The 20,367-nt window shown below is 40.0% G+C and overlaps 1 protein-coding gene across 3 annotated transcripts in view; it reads left to right on the top strand.

The window, feature by feature from the left end:
* jakmip1 (janus kinase and microtubule interacting protein 1) overlaps window positions 1-20,138 on the top strand; it is a 40,626-nt gene extending 20,488 nt beyond the window's left edge. The window contains exons 1-18 of one of the 3 annotated variants that reach the window (XM_044126355.1): window positions 4,556-5,055; window positions 5,506-5,693; window positions 5,964-6,098; window positions 9,193-10,065; window positions 11,068-11,535; window positions 11,636-13,042; window positions 13,166-13,252; window positions 13,325-13,471; window positions 14,463-14,579; window positions 14,806-14,928; window positions 15,014-15,070; window positions 15,183-15,686; window positions 16,186-16,422; window positions 16,556-17,123; window positions 17,822-17,952; window positions 18,065-18,118; window positions 18,218-18,376; window positions 18,992-20,138. In XM_044126355.1, the coding sequence (XP_043982290.1) occupies window positions 6,036-6,098; window positions 9,193-10,065; window positions 11,068-11,535; window positions 11,636-13,042; window positions 13,166-13,252; window positions 13,325-13,471; window positions 14,463-14,579; window positions 14,806-14,928; window positions 15,014-15,070; window positions 15,183-15,686; window positions 16,186-16,422; window positions 16,556-17,123; window positions 17,822-17,952; window positions 18,065-18,118; window positions 18,218-18,337 (4,956 nt within the window). In that variant the 5' untranslated portion in view covers window positions 4,556-5,055; window positions 5,506-5,693; window positions 5,964-6,035 and the 3' untranslated portion in view covers window positions 18,338-18,376; window positions 18,992-20,138. Of the gene's footprint in view, window positions 1-883; window positions 986-1,073; window positions 1,128-1,215; window positions 1,282-1,428; window positions 1,498-1,700; window positions 1,779-2,722; window positions 2,933-3,614; window positions 3,681-4,374; window positions 4,452-4,551; window positions 5,056-5,505; window positions 5,694-5,963; window positions 6,099-9,192; window positions 10,066-11,067; window positions 11,536-11,635; window positions 13,043-13,165; window positions 13,253-13,324; window positions 13,472-14,462; window positions 14,580-14,805; window positions 14,929-15,013; window positions 15,071-15,182; window positions 15,687-16,185; window positions 16,423-16,555; window positions 17,124-17,821; window positions 17,953-18,064; window positions 18,119-18,217; window positions 18,377-18,991 lie in introns of those variants that run through there. The other 2 variants (XM_044126356.1, XM_044126357.1) reach the window with 2 other exon arrangements.
* The last annotated feature ends 229 nt before the right edge of the window (window positions 20,139-20,367 follow it).

Genomic DNA, 20,367 nt, shown 5'->3' with positions numbered 1-20,367 from the left:
CCATCAAACTGTCAGCGACAGGCGATAATAACAATCTCAGTTCCAGGCGCAAAACATACATACAGTGACCCATCAGACACGCATGCATAACCTTTATCGATACTGTTCCCCACTGTTCCTTATTTGTATGCTCCTGTGTTATCCTGTTTTTTTTATTTGCATGGCAGCTGTTTGCATACCCATCCACTCAACTGGATTTGTTTTTGTCCTCGTTTTATGAACAAATATGTGAAGATAAATATTATTTTCTAAAGAAATAAAAGATATTTAAGTTCACCATCCATTTCAAACTTTGAGTTTGTCATTTTTTATGTGCATGCTTCTGTTCTTGATAAACAATTTTCAAAGGTAAAACTTGTATTTTAACTATAAAAGAATGATGGCAACACTAGAATGATTTTGTAGTTTGTAAGGATTAGGCTGAGTAAGTCTGATTTGTCTGTTGAGGTAAATATATTTGCATCACTATATTTTATAAAATTATTTTGTTTTTGTGCAGCAGTTCTACCTGGCAGTAGGAAAGAAATGTCAGATTGCATTTTTAGTTTTCAGTTTTCAGCATGCATCCCTGTCGATTTGTTTGAGTTCACCTCCATCGTTTTGGCAGATCCTGACCAGTAGTTTCACTGTCATGTAAGTAAATCCTCATTCCCTTCCATCTCACTGCAGTCTCTTTTCACATCGAATATTATCAATTTTATTCATTTAATTATGCAACACAGTCAATTTATAAATCATTACTGCCATTACCTTTTCTAATGTAGAAAAGGTACAACTTCAGTAATGATTTACAAATCTTTACTGTAATGATTTGTAAATCATTACTGTATGGCAATTTTCAAAAACATATATTTAGTTTTGAGATGGTATCTGTTTTTACAAGGAGAGGGAACGCAGATCTCCTGCACTCAATCTCCACATGTCGGCATTCCCTGAGAATAGCAGCAGTGCTCTGCAGACCTACTGCCGCCAGGAGGGAGTGAAGGTAACTCACCCATCTAAAAAGTTTTTTCTGTTTACCTTCAGTCCTATCGTTAGGCAATAGTAAATTTCCACATTTTCTTTCTCTGCAGGATGTAATCATTCCCGAGTTGATGAAAAAGCTGGATATTCTGGGAGACAATGGAGTTAGTTTGATCAGTATTGTATTTTGAAAGCTAGCATTAATGATCAGTCTGCATATTTCTCATAAATCTTCCATTAAATTTTTTGCAGAACCTCAGAAATGAGGAGCAGGTGGCAGTGATCCAGGCTGGCACTGTGATCTCGCTCTGTGAAAAGGTGAATCAAAGCCTCTCTGACTTGTTGCGTTTTTGGTGACACTCTGTGGACAGTTGCGGTACTGCAATTGTAACATTAACTTGCTGATTAACCTATTTTAAAAAAAATATTTAAGTTTAATAATCGCCTTTGTCTTTTGATGCACAGTGGTTAAAGCAGGTAGACAGCACTGAGGCAGCACTGACTCAGAAGATGATCGACCTTGAAAACGACAAAGTATGAAACAAATTCAGACTTCTGTTGTTTTTCAACTGTTACCCAATTTATAATTCAAGGCCATAATCATTAGATTAAATTTCTAGAGTGATGAAAATTTATAAAACTAATGTACCATTAGTAATTGTTTTCATATTCATATTGACTTCCAGTATTACATGCAGGATGCTCATCATTTTGAGTATTTTGGTGTTTTGTTGCAGGAGTTGTTCAGTAAGCAGAAGGGATTCCTTGAAGAGGAGCTGGATTACAGGAAGCAAGCATTGGATCAGGCTTACATGGTACGAGTCCAGCAGGTGTACCATGCTGTTTTGGTTACACCTGCAGTAGTAATACTTTTATTAGTAAATTAAATCAAAAACTTGGATGATTTGATGAAAGCTGTGTGAAGAGCGTCATTGCTCTATAAACTGGTTAAAACATGTAAGGGCACAACATTGTCATTTCAGCATGTAACATAAACATTGAGGAGACCATTAATTGTCATGAATGCAACATGTTTCATAGAAATAACATTTCTCACATTGTGTTGGGATACTGCATCTTTTACAACATAAGTCCAAATTCTGTGATTGGTCTAGGACACTCAGTTGGCTGAGGTAATTACATGCTTCTGGCCTGATCTGATTTTTCCTTTAGTTGAAGGCCTTTTATCCATGAATCCCTGTTCATAATCTAAGCTGCATATGTTTTATTACTATTATTGTTTTAAGGTATTTTATAAAGTGTTTCTCAACCAGAGGTTAATTAATTCAAGAAAAAAATTATTTATTAACACAGAGAAGCTAAACCTATGTTCTCTTTTAATTTACTTACACATTGATTTAAGAGAAGTGAAGACTTCAGTCAATTTCCATGTTCCAACCATTTTATTTATTCACTTTTTTATTAAGGTTTTATTTGATATGTTTTTTCCTTTCTTTTATTATATTATTGTAAACTGGACTGTTCTAGTGAAGAATGAGAATGTAAACAGTTAATGTTAATAAAAGGATTACTTCATAAGTGTTCAAATCTAAACAGGAAGCACTATTAGCTGGAACGGTGTTCCCTATATCTAACATGGTCACAGTGCTGTGTGTATGTGCGTGTGTGTTTCTGTGCAATCTGGGTTTCCATTTGTGTGTGCTGCCATGTGCATGCCTGTTTGTTTCTGTGCATGTGCATGTGCACCCCTGCGGGTGTGTGTGTTTTTGTACCTGTGTGGACGTGGCTGGCTGTGCAGAGGATCGAGGAGCTGGAGGCCACGCTGTATAGCGCTCTGCAGCAGGAGCAGCCGGCATGCCAGGCGGTGGCCGAGTCGCTGACAGACAGGCAGAGGGAGGAGCTGAGGCTAGCAGTGGACAAGTTGCGCCGTCAGATTCTCCGGCAGAGCCGGCAGTATGACAGTCAGATCTTACAGGAGCGCATGGAGCTCCTTCAGCAGGCCCAGCAGGTAAGGCTCAAACCAAACCCGGTCAGGTTGTCGAGTCCTGCCTGTCCTCAGTCTGACCCCTGATAACTGTCTGAAACCTCTGATGCCACCAGAGCTCTGGTGCTTTGAAAAAGATGCAGTATCCCTCTGTGTTCTCCCTGTAACTCTGTCTGAAATGTAAGAGCAAAAGATGAGACAGACTCAAGTTATTAATGTGTGACTGTGTGTGTTTCATTGTGAATTTAGTAGCCTCAATCCTAGTAGTATTCTCCCACTAAAGCAGCACCTTGTAGATTTACGCACTTTTGTTTGTTTTTGTGCACCTGCTATTCATTAACCGCATCAACACCTTAGAGGTCATTCAAACCTGTTGTACTTGGACTCATTACCATGAAAGATATCTAACAAAGGAACACTTTGAGCACTAATACATCATAAATGCACAATACTAACTCACTCTTAATGTCTAAACAAATAGGACTGAAGCATATAGATACCCGCTAAGTATAGATTCTACTGCCTGGGATAAAGAAAAGTGCACCACCTTCACTATTCCGTCTACTGTGTAAATGTTATAGATGCTCATTTTTATCCAGCACCTTTAAAATAAAGAATAATAATTATATGTTATGATTTTAAATAGATTCATGTTAATATTTTAAGATATTTTGACCAGCTAACTGCTTTTGTCTTTGTGTTGCAGAGAATTAGAGAGTTGGAGGACAGGATTGACTTGCAAAAGAGACAAATAAAGGAAATAGAAGAAAAGGTACAAGTTCAGATTTTTTGAGGATACTTTCTGCCATGGCTGGTGAAGCAAGTGTGTTAAACAATTTAGCAGTTTTTACTGTGGTTTTCTCAGGTCCTTATACCACTATTATGGTTTATCATTTTGATGAGGCTCAGCTACACACTTTAATGTTTTTAACCCCCTCACTGTCACCCTCCAAATGATTACGGTATATGTAATAATGTAGTTCTGGCTGTAATTTTAGGGCCACTGACCTACTGAAAAAAGAACCTTCACTAAAGTCTCAAGTCTTTGCCTCTCATATTTAAGGATGCATTTAATTTGGTCCAAATTTCTGTTGACTTTCTTGTCCATTAATGGTGTTTTGGGGTAATGCACAGTGTTAGTTTTCTGCACATGTAAGGTTTTGCATGTAAACCACCATAAAAATGCACCACACACTATGGTGCATTTTTACACTATATATAATTTGAAACACATTTTTAAAAATATATCTAAATTCCTTTCCACTTTCCAAATGCTTACCACTGTGTGTTAGTAAAGTAAATGACATTAAAGTTTGTGGTTGTAACAGATTAAATCTAAAATGTTCAAGTTGTGTAAAGATTTTTCTCAGGCACTGAAGCTACTGTGCTGATTTTGTGCCCATTTGACATCTTTTGTTCTTCTCTCTCCTTTTTGTCATCTTCCAAAAAACCTAAATCCCCTTTAGTTTCTGTTCCTTTTCTTATTTTTCTCTTTGGCATTTATTCTTTGGCCTTAATGGAGGTGACCATGGACACTCATCAGGTAAAAACTCTGACCAGAATTTACTACATTCTAGTTCTTAAAACATAGGAATGATGGTTAGAAAAGTAATTGTAAAACTTTCCTGTTTTTGTTTTTGTAGATATTGACTTGCTGTGGAGCAAAGCAAGGAATCAAAACTTAATTCTTTTTTATGTTTGGTTGACAGTTACAAACTTATGGCCTTTTTGATAATTGTGCACTTTGCAGAAGACCCCCTACTTGGAATGCAAGCAGATTTGAAATTTTTATAACCGTATATACTTGAGAGAGAAAAGTGACAGTTTATTATTACAATTTTGCAATAGTCTTTAACTTGAAGCATTGAACTTCTTTGTGGGAATAAAAACTGATCTATTGTGAGATCTGAACATTTTACTGAAGTGGAGAAAGAATGCCCCAGTGGATAAGAAAAGCTGGGGGGAGGAGAAATGAAAGTTCAGGGTTGAATGTGGGGGGTGAACAGGCTGAGTGCCAAATGGACGCGAAGGATTCTTGTAATGATTCTGTGGAGTTTCTATGGAAACAGGAGTACAACTAAGTCCACATATCAGACATTGAACTTACTGGAAGGGGAAGATTTTAAGAGCTGGAAAAGGACAATCAGGTTTGTATAAACGTTTATTTGGTTTTCTTCTCAATTCTTTAGATAACACAAGCAAAAATTTGTTAAATCTGTATACTGACTTTAATGTACAAGTTAGTTAAGTATTTACCAGACTCACTGGGTTGCTTTGCAGTCCTAAAGCACAGGATAATTTTTTTAATGCTCCATATTAAATGGACTTAAGGGAATTCTGCTAACATTCTCCTAACTGTCCTAAAGATTCACGGATGAGTCCTGCACAGTATTAAAGTAGGACCTTTAGTAAGCAGAATGATGATTAGGAGATGGGGTAACCTGAGCGATTCCTCTGCCCAACAACTTGCCAGCAAGCTGCTGACATGTTGAATAATAGATGAAGATATTCTAAGTATATCAGTTTTTATGTCAGAAATGAAAATTTCATTAATATAACAGAAAACCTCACTGACTTTGCCACTCTACGTTTCTCAGCCCATGTTTCGCAAGTAAGCTTTGCTCAGAAGGCAGAGCCTGATCTACAGAGGATCACATGACCTCATCAGACGGAGCGGATTCTAGAAGCAGCTGGGTTACTAGGAACTGACACGGACCTGCAGGTTCTGTAAAACGTCGGGGGAGGACTTGAAGCACAAAGGCAGTTCAGTCATCCTGAGGAACAGGTGAGAACCCGGAGGAGATGGGATCCAGTAACACACCTGCTGCTATATACTCACTTTTGACTGAGGAGGTATCAGGTATCACAGGATGCAGGCTGTTTACATGACAGCCTGCATCCTGTCATGTAAACACAATGTGTTCAGGAGATTTTACCCATATCTCAGATTTTTAAATGTAGGAAAGTCTTTAAAATTTAACTTTGAAAATTTGACTGAAAGGTGTGAATATGACATCATGTAAAGGGCTGTTTTTAATCACGTTGTTGGCATCAGAGAGCTGCAGAACTCCAAGAGGAGCCTGCTGCCACGGCTTTGTCAGCTAGCGACTGCTTCTGAGCTCTCAGCATGCAGCTCTCTCACAAACTGGACCAGACACTCCACATGCTCAGACAGGAAGTCAGGACAATGGTGAGTGCTCTAGAAAATAATATCTAACTGTGACTTTTTTGAAAATGTTGCTTTAGAACTTTAATTCACTGCAGTAAGGAGTTGAAATGTTTGACAAAATTTCATCACATAGATCCAACAATGTAACATACCGCAGTCATGACAGGAAATTTCATTTGAAAGTACACACCTTAGGAATACTTAGTGTCATTTTTGTGGTTTGAGTAAACTTCATGTTTTTTTTTTTTTCAATTGTCTTTTGAATATTTAATCTTGCACTACTTTTGAGGATCAAGTTCAAGCATTGGCGGTGAAATATGCTTTTGGTAGATTGCAACCTAGTTTATTTATTTGTATGCAAACCACATTTTACTCTCAGAACTCCATCCATCCATCCATCCATCTTCTTCCGCTTATCCGGGGTCGGGTCGCGGGGGTAGCAGCTTCAGAAGGGAGGCCCAGACTTCCCTCTCCCCAGCCACTTCCACCAGCTCCTCCGGAGGGATCCCAAGGCGTTCCCAGGCCAGCCGAGAGACATCGTCCCTCCAGAGTGTCCTTGGTCTTCCCCGGGGCCTCCTCCCGGTGGGACGTGCCCGGAACACCTCACCAGGGAGGCGTCCAGGAGGCATCCTGACCAGATGCCCGAGCCACCTCAACTGGCCCCTCTCGACGTGAAGGAGCAGCGGCTCTACTCTGAGTCCCTCCCGGATGACTGAGCTTCTCACCCTATCTCTAAGTGAGAGCCCAGCCACCCTACAGAGAAAACCCATTTCGGCCGCTTGTATCCGCGATCTCATTCTTTCGGTCATGACCCAAAGCTCATGACCATAGATGAGGGTGGGAACGTAGATCGACCGGTAAATCGAGAGCTTCGCTTTTTGGCTCAGCTCTCTCTTCACCACGACGGACCGGTACAGCGCCCGGCAGCGGCAGACGCTGCACCAATCCGCCTGTCGATCTCCCGCTCCCTTCTTCCCCCATTCGTGAACAAGATCCCGAGATACTTGAACTCCTCCACTTGGGGCAGGACACCCCCCCTGACCCGGAGAAGGCACTCTACCCTTTTCCGGCTCAAGACCATGGCCTCGGATTTGGAGGCACTGATCGCCATCCCAGCCGCTTCACACTCGGCTGCGAACCGCTCCAGCGAGAGCTGCAGATCACGTCCTGATGAAGCCAAAAGGACCACATCATCCGCAAAAAGCAGAGATGCAATCCTAAGGCCACCAAAACGGATCCCCTCAACACCCTGGCTGCGCCTAGAAATTCTGTCCATAAAGGTAATGAACAGAATCGGTGACAAAGGGCAGCCCTGGCGGAGTCCAACTCTCACCGGAAACGAGCCCGACTTACTGCCGGCAATGCGGACCAGACTCTGACACCGGTCGTACAGGGACCTGACAGCCCGTATCAAGGAGCCCGGTACCCCATACTCCCGGAGAACCCCCCACAGGGCTCCCCGAGGGACACGGTCGAACGCCTTCTCCAAGTCCACAAAACACATGTAGACTGGTTGGGCGAACTCCCATGCACCCTCCAGGACCCTGCTGAGGGTGTAGAGCTGGTCCAGTATTCCACGACCAGGACGAAAACCACACTGCTCTTCCTGAACTCTTTAACTCTTTATCTAGCTCTCAGAACTCTTTAATATCAAATGAAACTGAAAAACCAAACAGGAGGTCAGTTAACTAGAAAAGGTTTTTAAATCAGTTTCAATTACTTTGCTGTTAATAAGACTATAAACTGTTGGACTAGAGGGGATAAGATACAAAAACCTCCTTAACAGGATTGGTTTTATTGATGGTGGCCACAGACAATTTTCCCTCTTTATCTTTTCTGTCTGTTTTTCTGCTAGCTTCACATTTGGTATGGGTCAGTGTTGCTACTAGGATAGGTTGACTAGGACTGCACATCACTACATCGCTCTGCTTGGAAAGGTTTGCCATATTACCCAAGTACAATCTCAAGAACAGAGATTAATTTCTGGAGACATTTAGAAAGCTGCAGATGGCCTTAACCTGTTTACATGACCGATGTCTTCTCCTTTTTACAAGAAGGAACGGAATGAGTCGTACCAGAGCACTACAAAATGGCCTCCACCTGGTCCCAGACCAAACAATCAGCAAGACCTACAGGACAATGGGTCTAAAAGCCCATTGTCCTGTGGTGGGTCCTGTGCTCACTGCCTTGGAACATGAAGCATGAACATAAACAAGTTTCTCATTTACCATTGAACATCAGGATTGTGAGATTCCACTGCATAGGCAACGGCATCCTGGGTTCCTCTAGGTTTATGTTGATGCCCAACCTCATTTGATGAGTGTAAGCAGTCATTTCCTGGAATACGGAGAGATATTACTCATCCTGAACCCAAATCCAATAAAACATGTCTGGTATATCAAGTCCACTCCATCCATTGCTGCCAGTTCACAACTTACACTGTCCATGAGCTCAGCAACCAGGTCCAGATCAGGGGAAGAGAACCAGAACACTGTCTTTTGATTGATTTTTTTTTTCTTTTCTTTCTTTTTGAGTAATGTGTTTTTATGATAGATGTTCCATTAGAGCTAGTGTATCTCAGGTAAATCTGAAATTCTCCAACATTAAATGCAGAGAAATTAAAACACATTGGACATGCATGTGAGCTGTTCAGTCTTCAAATGTTCTGCTTTTTGCAGCTGTTCAGAGTGAAACTGTGTCAGGGTAATGTTATCAGCACAGATAACTATGCTGATAGCACAGTTATCTGTGTTATATATAAACATATAATCCCTATATGATTTATGTTGCACCCATAAATGCACATGGAGTCTAGATCCAGTTAATACTAAAATATTTTTGAAACAATTTACACAAACCTTTTTAAAAACATGGCACTGGAAAGAATTATATTATGTTAAAAAAGTATTTTGAGTATAAACAATTGCTGAGCTTTTCAGTGAAAACAGATGACAAACATGAAAAATGTAGTAACATTTGCTACATTGCAAGTTACTACATTTGCAAGTTTTCAGACGCTTTCAGTAACGTCTGAAAGCCGCAACTTGCAAAAAGTTTATATTTCACTAAATATGTGAAGATGAACTTTTGTTCTTCTCTTTCTGCTCCTCCTCAGAGTCAAGAAAAGGAGCGAGAGGAGCATGTTTGGAGGGAGAGGCTGCATCGCTGCCAGAGGCAGCTGAAGGCCAAAGACGAGGAGATGAGTCGTCAGGCCCAGTATTTTGAGAGCTTTAAAGTCAAACTCCAGCAGAAGCTCAGCCTGGCCCGAGACAGAGAGCAGAGTCTGCAAAATCGCATCTACGGTTTAGAAAAGCAGTTACTGGATGTGACTGTTAGCTGTGCTACAGGAATGGCAACATTTACAGCTGTCAGGATTACGGCTGGGACTGTAAAACCCATGAATGAACCAGACAAGTTACCATCTATGAGAGGAGAGGGGGAAGGAGAGGAGGAAAGGAAGGAAGAGAAGAAGAAACAGTGGCAGCCAAATGTGGGACCGTTGAGTAAAGAAAGCACAAAGGTTGATGAGAGTAAGACAGACTCAGGCATAGAGGGAGGACAAGACAAGGAAACAAAACATACTTCAAAAGAGGCCAGACTGCAGATCTTCATTATCAGCCTGCAGGAGGATCTCAAGGTACTGCTGGAGAGAGAGGAGGAAGGGATGACTGAGCGGAGGAAATTGTTGGAGGAGCTGCAGGAGGCCCAGGAGAACAGCCACTTCCTGAGCTGCACAGTGGAGGAGATGAAGGCAGAGCTGCATCAACTAAGACAGGAGGTGGAAGACCTGAGAAAGGAGAACCAGAGTCTCCAGGAGATTCTCAGGGATGCAGCAAATTCCACACCTCCACTCTCATCTTTAAAACCTGAGGCAGCGTGTACCATTCCTGTAGTGAACTTGCCACGCTGCTGTCCGGATACACCAGTCAGCCCTCTGTCACCGGGGATGGCACTTGGACAATCTTCAACAGGAAGCCTAGTAGAAGAGGTGTGTAAGCAGCAGCTAACTTTTTCATCACGCGTCATGTGATTATTTTGTTGAGATCAAAATTTTGTTTATAATCAAGCTGAGAAAATGTAGACGGTAAGAGACAAAAAAGTGCCCATAATAATCTTAAAACTGCTCCAAATGAGCACCAGCTCTAATGTAATGTACCGAGGAACCCCAAATATTAGTGAGCTTTTTAGGTTAAAATGAGTGACAGGAGAGCATAAAACTTTCCACAAGTCGATGAGGTACCTGATGCTGGACAGCTGCAGTCTTCCTATAGAAAATAATGCTTTGTGTCATTAAAATAGCTGTCTGCTCATCCTATAAATCTAAAAAAAATAAAATAAATTAAGCCAAAGTATATGTTTAGAGATAAAACAGGTTATCTTTGCTTAACTGTGCATGTTTCAGAAGGTTGTAAATCAGTATGTTTCTGATTTAAACTTAGAAAACCGTCTGGCAAATCCTGTTCAGCTGGAAAAAATATCACTTTAGTGTTGACCACATATATTTTATTGTCACATTTTTTCCCCTACAAAAAAAAAAAAAAAAATACAAGAAATATACTTCAGATAATTCTGAAAACAGGAAAATTTATCAACTGCAAGATTATATACAAGAATATATTTTTTTATGCATTAAAGCATCTGTTCTAAACTATCCATAAAACTACTTTCTCTTGTTTAATGTATTTGTAGATGTTAATTGTATATTTTTTTCTCACTTGTTGTATCGGGGGAAATATATATATAAAAAAATTTAGTGTTTGAGTCATTCAGGGTAAAAATGGCCTGTTAAATAGAACATCTCTTATGACTTATACATAGATATTACATGGACTTAATTTTATGCATTACAGTATAGTATTTTATGAATGTACATTGGTCAATATTTAGCAGTCTGTAACTGGCTCAGAAGTGTTGTGCATGCATGAACCATTTAAAGAAAATCCTAAGTGTTAGCATTAACATTTGCTACTTTTTTAAAAATAATTTGTAGGTGCAGTCACATGAGGTTCCTGTGTCACATCTGTCTGCAGTTCAACACATTGACCATAAGGGCGCAGCAGAGCACACACGAAACAACCCAAATTATCATTTCCCACCATCTATGAGAACCACAAAACTAAATCCTCCCAGTGATTTTCCCCAAACTGGTTCCAAACCCATCCCAGGTTTCCAGTCCCTTTCCTTTTCCACTGAGTTCATAACTGAACCTAAACTGGGAAATGTGGAGGAAATTCCCAGTGCAGAATCCGATGCCCTGAGTGCAGCTTTTCACAGCTTGGGGTTTGGTGACAATTCGAAAGCTCTTAAAGAAGAACGTGGCCACCTGGAGGATGAACTTGAGCACATAAAAGCAGAGCTGCAGGCGGTGACTCAAGAGAATGCTGAATTAAAGCTACAACTTAGGAGAGAGACTGAAAAACAACAGAGTGCAAAAGCTCAGTTGTCATCAGAAGAAAGGGTATTTCATGTTTTTTTTTCTCTAAAATGTTTTCAAGACCAATTGTCACTTCCATCATATTTGTATTTACAATGTATCTTTTTATTATTATGCTTTATAGATTATCACACCTGCCACCTGTGATGTAAATCATCCTCTTCCATTAAATTCTGCCAGAGATGATGCAGTTGTTGACCTTGCACAAAGTGAGCTCATCCTCGCCCTGAATCAGGAAAACCGGGCCTTGGCAGATAGGATCCAAGAGCTGCAGGCTCACATTGAATTCAGGGAAGAGGAGATGAAAACGGAGAAAACGAACCTGAGGGAGTGTATTCGTCGGCTGGAGGAGGATGTTGTCAGGGGGGAGCAGGAGAACCAAGAACAAGTCAGTTTGATCTCAGAACTCACCAGGAAGACTGAGGATGATCTGAATACCATTATGGAGCTTCGGCAAAAATTTGAAGAGAGCAAAGAAAAACCACAGGGTAACCAGCACTGCAGATCTCTGTGGCAAAATGAAAAACAAGAAAATCAAAAAGAATATGTGGACAGTTTTGTAGAAAATATGCTTAAAGAAGATGAAGAAACACAGTTGAGTTTCAGTCAAGAAACTGACAGTTTGACCACAGCCTCCTCGTCTGGCTGTCAGCAAAACATTCAGCGTGACTCATTACAAAACCACTCTCAGAACATCCCGCATGTTAGTTCTTTGACAGATGAAGTAGCCCAGCTCAACAACTCAATCCAGAGCCTCAAAACAGAACAAAAAGAGCTGACAGCCAACATCAGTTCTCTACGAGAAGAGCAGAAAGAAGTCGCTCTGTCACTCCAAAGACAAACGGAAGAAAAACAGCAGCTAACTCGCTCAGTATGGGCACTGAAGGAGCAGAAAGATTGCATCTTTCAATCTCTACATGGACTTAAACAAGAGAAAGAGCAGCTGAGCAGGGTTGTCTGCAGTCTGAAGAATGAGAAAGATCAGTACACGAGGTCCAACAGTGGCCTCAAAGAAGAGAAAGAGGAACTAAATCTGTTGTTATCTGCTCTTCAAAGAGATAAAGATGTGATAAAAGAATCTATTTTGAGTTGTGAAGAAGAGAGGGAGAGGATCATGAAGTCTCTGCAGAGTTTACGGACAGAAAGCGAGCAGCTAAGCCAAACTGTTCTTCATTTGAATGAACAGCGAGACAAAGTAACAGAGTCCCTTAAGAGTCTCACAGAACAGAGAGACCAGAAGGAACTAACTCACACTCTAAAAGAGGAGCGTGACCAGCTAGTAATGTCTGTCAGCAGTTTGAAGGAAGAAAAGGAAAAAGTCGAGCAATCAATCATCTGTTTAAAGGAAGAGCAAAGAAACATAAAGCAAATAATCCTGAGCTTACAAGAGGACAGGTGCAGCCTTCAAATGCAAGCTGAGAAGACCAATCATGAATTAAATCTAAGAAATGAATATATGACAAAGAGGACAGGGAAAGGAGATGATGCTCCAGGATGTGAGACCAGTAACAACAGAGAAAAGCCTGTGAAGGTACTTAGAGTAATTTCATTGACATATTGATTAAATTCAAGTCTTATGTTTTACATTTATACCCTAATAGTGCTGCAGTGCAACATACCATGTTTAACTCAATATGATTTTTATGAATGGCAGAATGCAAGTGACCTGATGAGGGAGATTGAAGCTTTGGGAGATGAATTAAAGAAGTCAAGAGAAGAAGTGGGAAAGAATCATGCAGAGGTGAATACAAGCAACTATAAATATATAACACTTGTATGTACATGATCATTATTGTCTTTCTTATATATGAAGATAAGGAAGCTGCATACTGAGCTGTCCCAGTCACAAGCCAGGTGTGAAGCAGTAGAAAAAAAATCAACTAATCAGATCATGAGACTGACAGAGTCAGCCAGTCAGAGAGAAGACATCATGAAGGAAAATGAGACCCTTACACTGCAGGTAATTCATTAAATATATTTTAACTTCCTTTCATTAATATGTTGCTGTGATGTCAATAAAATTATCTCACGTCTTTTGTGTGAATGGGATTCTACATTAAGAATCACAGATAAAACCTCATGTAGAAAACACCAACTTTTTGGTGACTGACCCAAATGACAAAGAAATAACTCCTAATTACATATACCCTCAATTATTAAACTTTCTATACAATTATTAAAAAAACAAACTCTTGTCTATCTTCATATAGTTAATCTTATTCTGGATGTTTTATGCATAGTTTTGTGATTAACATTGCATAGTTGCTTTGCTGCTATTTAGTAAAATCCAGAAATCTTCTTGGATATTCAGATTTTCCAAGAATGTTTTCTGAGCTAAGATCAGTTTTTACTGGACTTTATGTATTTCAAAGAATTCATGATGCTTTTTCTACTTCGTCTAAAAGTTAAACTCAATGACAAAAGAAAACGAAACCTTCTCTGTGCTTCTCTTACGTTTCTTAGACTTCTAAGAAGACCAAGAAGACTAAAACCCTAACACCTGCTTTAATCAAAAACTCTCTTCGATGCCCAAAATTAATCAGTTTATGGTATTTTTTAAAAGAAGCCACCAATTCATTACACCAGGCATACAGTGATCCAATTAACTGAACACTCCCCCTGTAATATCACTGAATCCGGTAAAATATCTTTACAAGCCACTTATTTATCTCTCTTATCTTATGCTTTTACAGACTCTACTATCTTTATTTCAAAGGTTATATTTCTGCTATTGTATATAAAAAATGTAACTCTCTTTCTTCTTGAAACCTTTTTTTCCTGTTTTCAAAGGCTACGGCATCACAAGATTCAAACCTAACTGTTTTGTGGAGATAAAAGTCACATTTCCATGTAGTTTGGCAGCTTTTTGTTGTCTTTAGACAGTTTCTGCTCCTACTTTGTAAACGGAGCATATATGCGTTGGGTCTGACGAGTGGCTGTGGCTCGTGCAGGTGAAGGAGCTGCAGGATAAACTGATGGTCCTGCTCAGAGAGAAGACTGATGCTTTGTCTCTGAAGGCACAAACAGACGAGCACCATCACATCCTTTCTGCTCAGCTCAAAGCTAAGGCACGGCATGTTTATTTTTCTTTATGACTCTGTATTAACCATCGAGGACATTCATTTAAGTAACAACCATGCGGCAATGAGTTAAGGCTGATAAACGGATGTTTTACAGACATATAACAAGGTGATGGTGACATTTCCCATTTAATCAGCATCATGGTTCTTCTGCTGTTTAAAGTAGCCTCATTAATTTGTCCTTGATGTGAAATATGTGTGTAACCCTCCGCAGACCGTGGCTCTGGAGGAGCTGAACTCGGAGTACATCGCTCTGAAACGAGGACGGGGCAGGAGGGACGATCAGACCGCTGCGCTCGTCTCCCTCAGAGCACGCTACAATGACGTCAGAGCCAAGGTGGGTAACCAGTCAGCAGCTTTTCTGATGTTCTGCCTTCATTTTTTGTTTTTTGAGTATTAAATGCGTGTGACTTTATTTGCAGTATGATGGACTTCTTAAAAGAAAAAGCCAAACTGATCTGGATGTAGCTCCCTTAAAGGTGAGGAAACAAAATCATTTTTCACCTGAATTGTTGTTTTAAATTGTTTTTGCTGCTGAACGGCTCCCTGTGGATGAGTTTTGCTTACAAACGTTTTTTTTTCCAATAATAGGCCAAGCTGTCTTGCCTGGTGGTGAAGTGTCAGGAGAGAAACCTCTTGTTAGCCGAGATGATGAAGTCCATGCACAGAGTCGACAGTCTGGAGCCCAGGCTGATGCAGCAGGCCGAGCATCTGCTCAGTGACGCTGCTTTGCAGGATTACGCTGCTGCATTCTCACCAGAAAGCAAAATTCAACGCAGAGAGCACTATAGTGATTTTACACAACATTTTTTTTCAGCATGTCAAGGCTGCAACAAGGGAATCCTGCCTGATCCAACCTGCCCAGTTGTATCAAACTGTTTGATTACGCATCAAAATAAAGTCTCAGCTGAAAGTGAAAAACACTCTTTGATATTTGCCAGAGAGACTTCAGCAAATCCCCAGGACTGCTGGAAAGTTGCACCTGCAACAGCAGAAACACTAAAGGGAACCCCCCCTGGGTCAGTGTCTCCTTTAAGTACTAGGGTGTCCCCTGTTGTCCCATTAAAGGAGATCTACTCCACAAACAGCACCCAGGTGAGGAAATATAAACACTTTTAAAACATGTGTTATAAAGCAACCCATCGCTGTTGTTTACAAATAATAATGCATAATGTAGCTAAGCTTTAACAATGGTTTAGTTTTTCCACGGCAGCTGGTTAAATAAACAAAGTGAAGAAATGGATTGATAATTTTGATTACAGATATTTGATTCAAAGAGTTGAAGATTAATCCAAACACTAAAAAAAGCAGCTAAATTATGCAAACGTTTAGCTTGAAGGATACCAGAAAATTGCTCCGATACTTTATGTTCAGTTTGTAGGATGCTCAAGTTATACTTAAATTTTGTTTTACTGCACCTAAATAGTTAAAACCAGTCATTGCTAGATTTAAAGCGCCAGATCATCTAGATTTAAAGCGCCAGACCATACATTCTCATTACATACCTGTAATGAGAATGTATGTATTTTCGGTTTGTAAGTTGTGTTCTCGTTTATAAATAACAAACAGTAAATCTTTATCATCCCCTGCTCAGCTGTCTCCTGTCACCGCATCACTCGACGCAACCAGCCGACCAGAGAAAATCGACTTCCTTGATTTGGAGGTGAAAGACAAGCACTCCTCAGACACAGCCGAGGTGGGGATACACTTGCGTTGTCCTCCTTCGGCGTCCTCAAGCACACGGGTCAGTCCCAGCAGGAGACTCAGCAGTCCTGAGAAGATTCTCAACCTGCAAGAAGAACTGCAGAAGACACTGATGGACAGCTTTCAGGTAACCTGAGGCGTAAATGTTTAAGAGGATTACGGACTTTTAAGAAATGCTTTAAGCATTCAAAGAGATATTTTATCACAAATTAAAGTAAGAGGTTAAGATGGTTCGTGTTTCTGGGCGTCTTCTTTTAAAGGCACCAGAAAGCAGAGGACGAGGAAAGCGTCCTCAGAGAAATCTCTCACCTTCAGCACCTGCAGACCTAAACTCACCCAAACCAACAAGACATTTTCCTTTCAGTGTTAAATGTACTGACTCACTGCCAGTCTCACAATTTTGTTTCCACACTAAACACACCCCAGATGTAGCTACTAATTCTGACACTTCTAAGAAATCACCAACACTTTTTAATGCAGTCACATCTCGGTCTACTAATGCCATATTAAGTCCAAGCACGTTCACTTCTTGCCACCTTAAAGCAGACGGATCTAAAAGACAAGAACTTTTAATATGTCCTGATTTTTCTCTCAAGTCTGCGACTCACAGAAAGGACAGCTCCATCTCTAGTGGTGACACCAAGTTATTCACACACACAAAGCAGACAGAAAAGAAATTCATCCCCATGCTTGATTTATCTGACATTACACGAACAGATCCACTCAATACATCCTGCACTCAGTCTGCTTGTTTCTCTCCTGAGAAATCCGACAAGGCTGCTACACATTCCACTGCTGCATTGGGAAATGCTTCAAGACCCAGACCAGGTAAGGCGAAAACTCAAGATGTCTGGACGTTCTTTTTCTGAGTGGGAAAAAAAATTGTGGTCAGTGAGTGCTGTCTGAAAAGCTGAATCTTCTCTGATTTATCACGTCCAGAAACCTATTTCATATTACATTTGCTGTGTTTCCATTCACATTTACATGATTTTTGAGACAGATATAAACACATATGATGCATTCAGGTGCAAATGGGTTGTTTTTTATTACTTTCCGGCAATAAAAAAAAAATCTTGAACACTCTTACACAACTTCAGCTACTCATAAGTTTTAAGGTGAGAGACAAAGATTCAAGAAGATGAGGACCTGAGCAACTATTATAGAAAGATGGTGCACTACATTACAGCACCGTATTGGTTTTTCTTCTCCTATTCTTGTGATATTAAATTCCCTGCAAATATGTCCTTTTCTCTGTGCCTGTCTTTTAAATTAATGAAAACGTCGCAGCACACTCCAGTGCACATCCTTGTTTAGTGTTCCCCATTTCGCTGCCTGCACTACACTCTGCTGTATACGATTATTACGTTTTAATGTATCATTTGGGCCTATTTGCTCTCTCTGAATGTACTGTGTTGTTTCGTTTGTTGTGGTTAGAATTTGAAATATGAATACGGCTCGTCCTTCCACACTGAAAAAAGTAAAGAAAACTGAGTGTAATGGCTAAAATTTTGTCTAACTTTCTTTAGAAGCTCCAGCGGAGGTTCGCTCTGTTGAGGTTATTAAAGCAGTGGGACAGAGCAGCCTTCTGGTTGGCTGGGAGAGGCCTCCTCTTGACGAGCTCGGCTGCAGCAATGACACTTTTGTGTATGGCTACAGGGTGGGTAGAAAAAAATATGCTCTTTACATTTGCATATGTTGTATTAATTTACCACCTTGGGATGTTTACCACGTCTCTTGAACAAATACAGCATTTCATTTTCATCCCTCAGGTGTTTGTCAACAAGGAATTCCATAAATCTGTCCTGAGCTCAGCGTGTACCAAGGTACAAGCCCTCTTAACACTTTACAGATGAAACCTGATGAATTTTATTTACCTGAAACAAGTACTCATATATAGTATGCATTTTTTTATTTTATTTTAGTGTATTCTGGAGAACATCAACTTGAATGAACCTGTCCACATTGGTGTTCAGACTCTGGCCTCTAATGGACTCCACTCTGACATCGTCTACACCCTTTATTTCAGCTCCAACAGAGAATAGTAACCCTCATTCTAACCTCTCAATGGGACAGAACAGCAGGTTAGATTTGTGTTTTTTTTTGGTTAACCATCTCAAATGTATTTTCAATCTTTGTGCATCAGATGAAATGCAGAAAATTCTTTATAGAGGCTTTCAGTGCACAGCTAGTTTGTTTCTGCATATTTAATTTACTACGCAATGTGTAGCTGAAAGCTAACACTTAACACCCTGTGAACACACCGTCCCACAGAGAATCATGAGCCTCCATTACTGGTACCAGCTACTGTATAGTATGTACTCGGCTAGGGTTAAGCCGCGTCAAGCTTAAAACACACACACTTCTGGGTCAAACTGAGCCAAATAAGCATTGATGGAAAAGACCCTATGGTGGTGGCAGCTTGATGCAGGCCACACTTTTCAGATTTTTATCTGTGAAGAACAAAATAGACGCATTCTGTTTCCATGATGATCTGAACTCTGTGTTGATCTGTCGCATAAATCCCGATAAAATTATTAAAATGGGTGTGGATATTTTTAAAGAATACTGTCTAGTCTGAGTAGATGTAATTATTTTCTGTTTGTTTTCTCTGCAACAGTAGAAGCAGTCACTTTAAAGTTTTAAACCAGCTTTAAACCATCTTTTGTCCTGTTTCCATGTGTGTGTTTGCCCTTCAGTTCACAGCCATCTACAGCTGCAGCCCTCTGCGGGAGCGTCCAGCCCTCGACGTTAGTAAAGCTAACTCTGCTGGAACAACGGCACTGCTGGGACAATCCAGCCAACCAATCAGAGGAAAGACATCCAGTACTGTTTTTACCTGCCAGTAAGCATTTGGCAACCTGAAGCCGAAGGCTAAACCTCAAAGCAGTTACATGAAGATGTCAATGGAAGTTCTGTGAGCTTTTTGCCACTGCAATCAAAGGTAATTTCCTGTAAAAAAATAAAAATAAAACCTGTGCCTTTCATGTTGGAGTAAGACCTGCAGAACCTTTTAGAAAAGGTGTAGTGACAACATGAAAGTCAGCAGTGGCTGCCAACAAAACGTGTTCTAAAAACCAACCAAGTGTTGTTAAGGTAAAAATGCATTTTTGACTTTGTTCATGGATATGTTGGAGTGATGTCTGCATCCTTTATGCTGTGTGGACGTTATGCTTCATTCAAGAGCTCTGCTGATGCCTCTGGACTCTGAAGCTGAACATTCAGCTAAAGGGACATTTAAAAACCTGTGGACTGAAAACACTTCAGATGTGATGATCATACTACTTGATTTTTATACATGAAGCCAAATATATTTCAATGACTATTCACTCCAAAGACTTGTTTACTCTTTGGAGTGAGCAAGACCACCGGATATATAAAAATATAAACATTTGCACACAGGGAATTACTTGGATCTTTAAAAAGAAAGTTTAAAAAATTAGAAAATCACTGATATTTTTTGTAGAGAATATTATCAAAACATATGCCAGTATACTGTACCTCACACTGTATGTCTTTATATATGGATGGCACTTCAAACTTAATGTTTGCACTCAGAGTTTTGTTCCTTTTATAAATAAATGTTCACAACACAGTATATTGTTTTGCTACAGGCTATAAGTGTGAGTGTGTGTGAAGTGAACTTGGTGCGGCAAAGGTATTTTTCTATTAGTTACTGATGTTCAGTTCCCACAGATTCATTCTTACTGTACCAAGAATAAACATTTATAAGATAGTAACTATGCTGGTGTTTGTGTTCCTGTTTATGTACCACAATAGCTACTATTCACAAATAAAAACATAATTATAGAAGTAAAATATTTCTCAGTTTTCCAAACAGTAGGGCTTTTTTTTTTTTAGCTTCATAGTCCAGTGAGAGTAAGCTTACATTCTCTCTATCTCTAACTTTGAAATTCTTAATGCTGTTAAATATGAAAATAAACACTAGATGGCAGTCACGAGGCGCTTACTTGTAAGGTTATGTCAAATCTGACAGGTATTATTAAGAGGAGATTTATTTCAATGGCTGATGCGTCAAAAGACATTTAATTTGCTTAGAAGGTTGGAGCGGCTG

The sequence above is a fragment of the Gambusia affinis genome, linkage group LG09, assembly GCF_019740435.1.
Source record: "Gambusia affinis linkage group LG09, SWU_Gaff_1.0, whole genome shotgun sequence".
NCBI lineage: Eukaryota > Metazoa > Chordata > Actinopteri > Cyprinodontiformes > Poeciliidae > Gambusia > Gambusia affinis.
The sequence above is the reverse complement of the archived record's forward strand: the minus strand, read 5'-3'. Positions and strand labels throughout refer to the sequence as shown.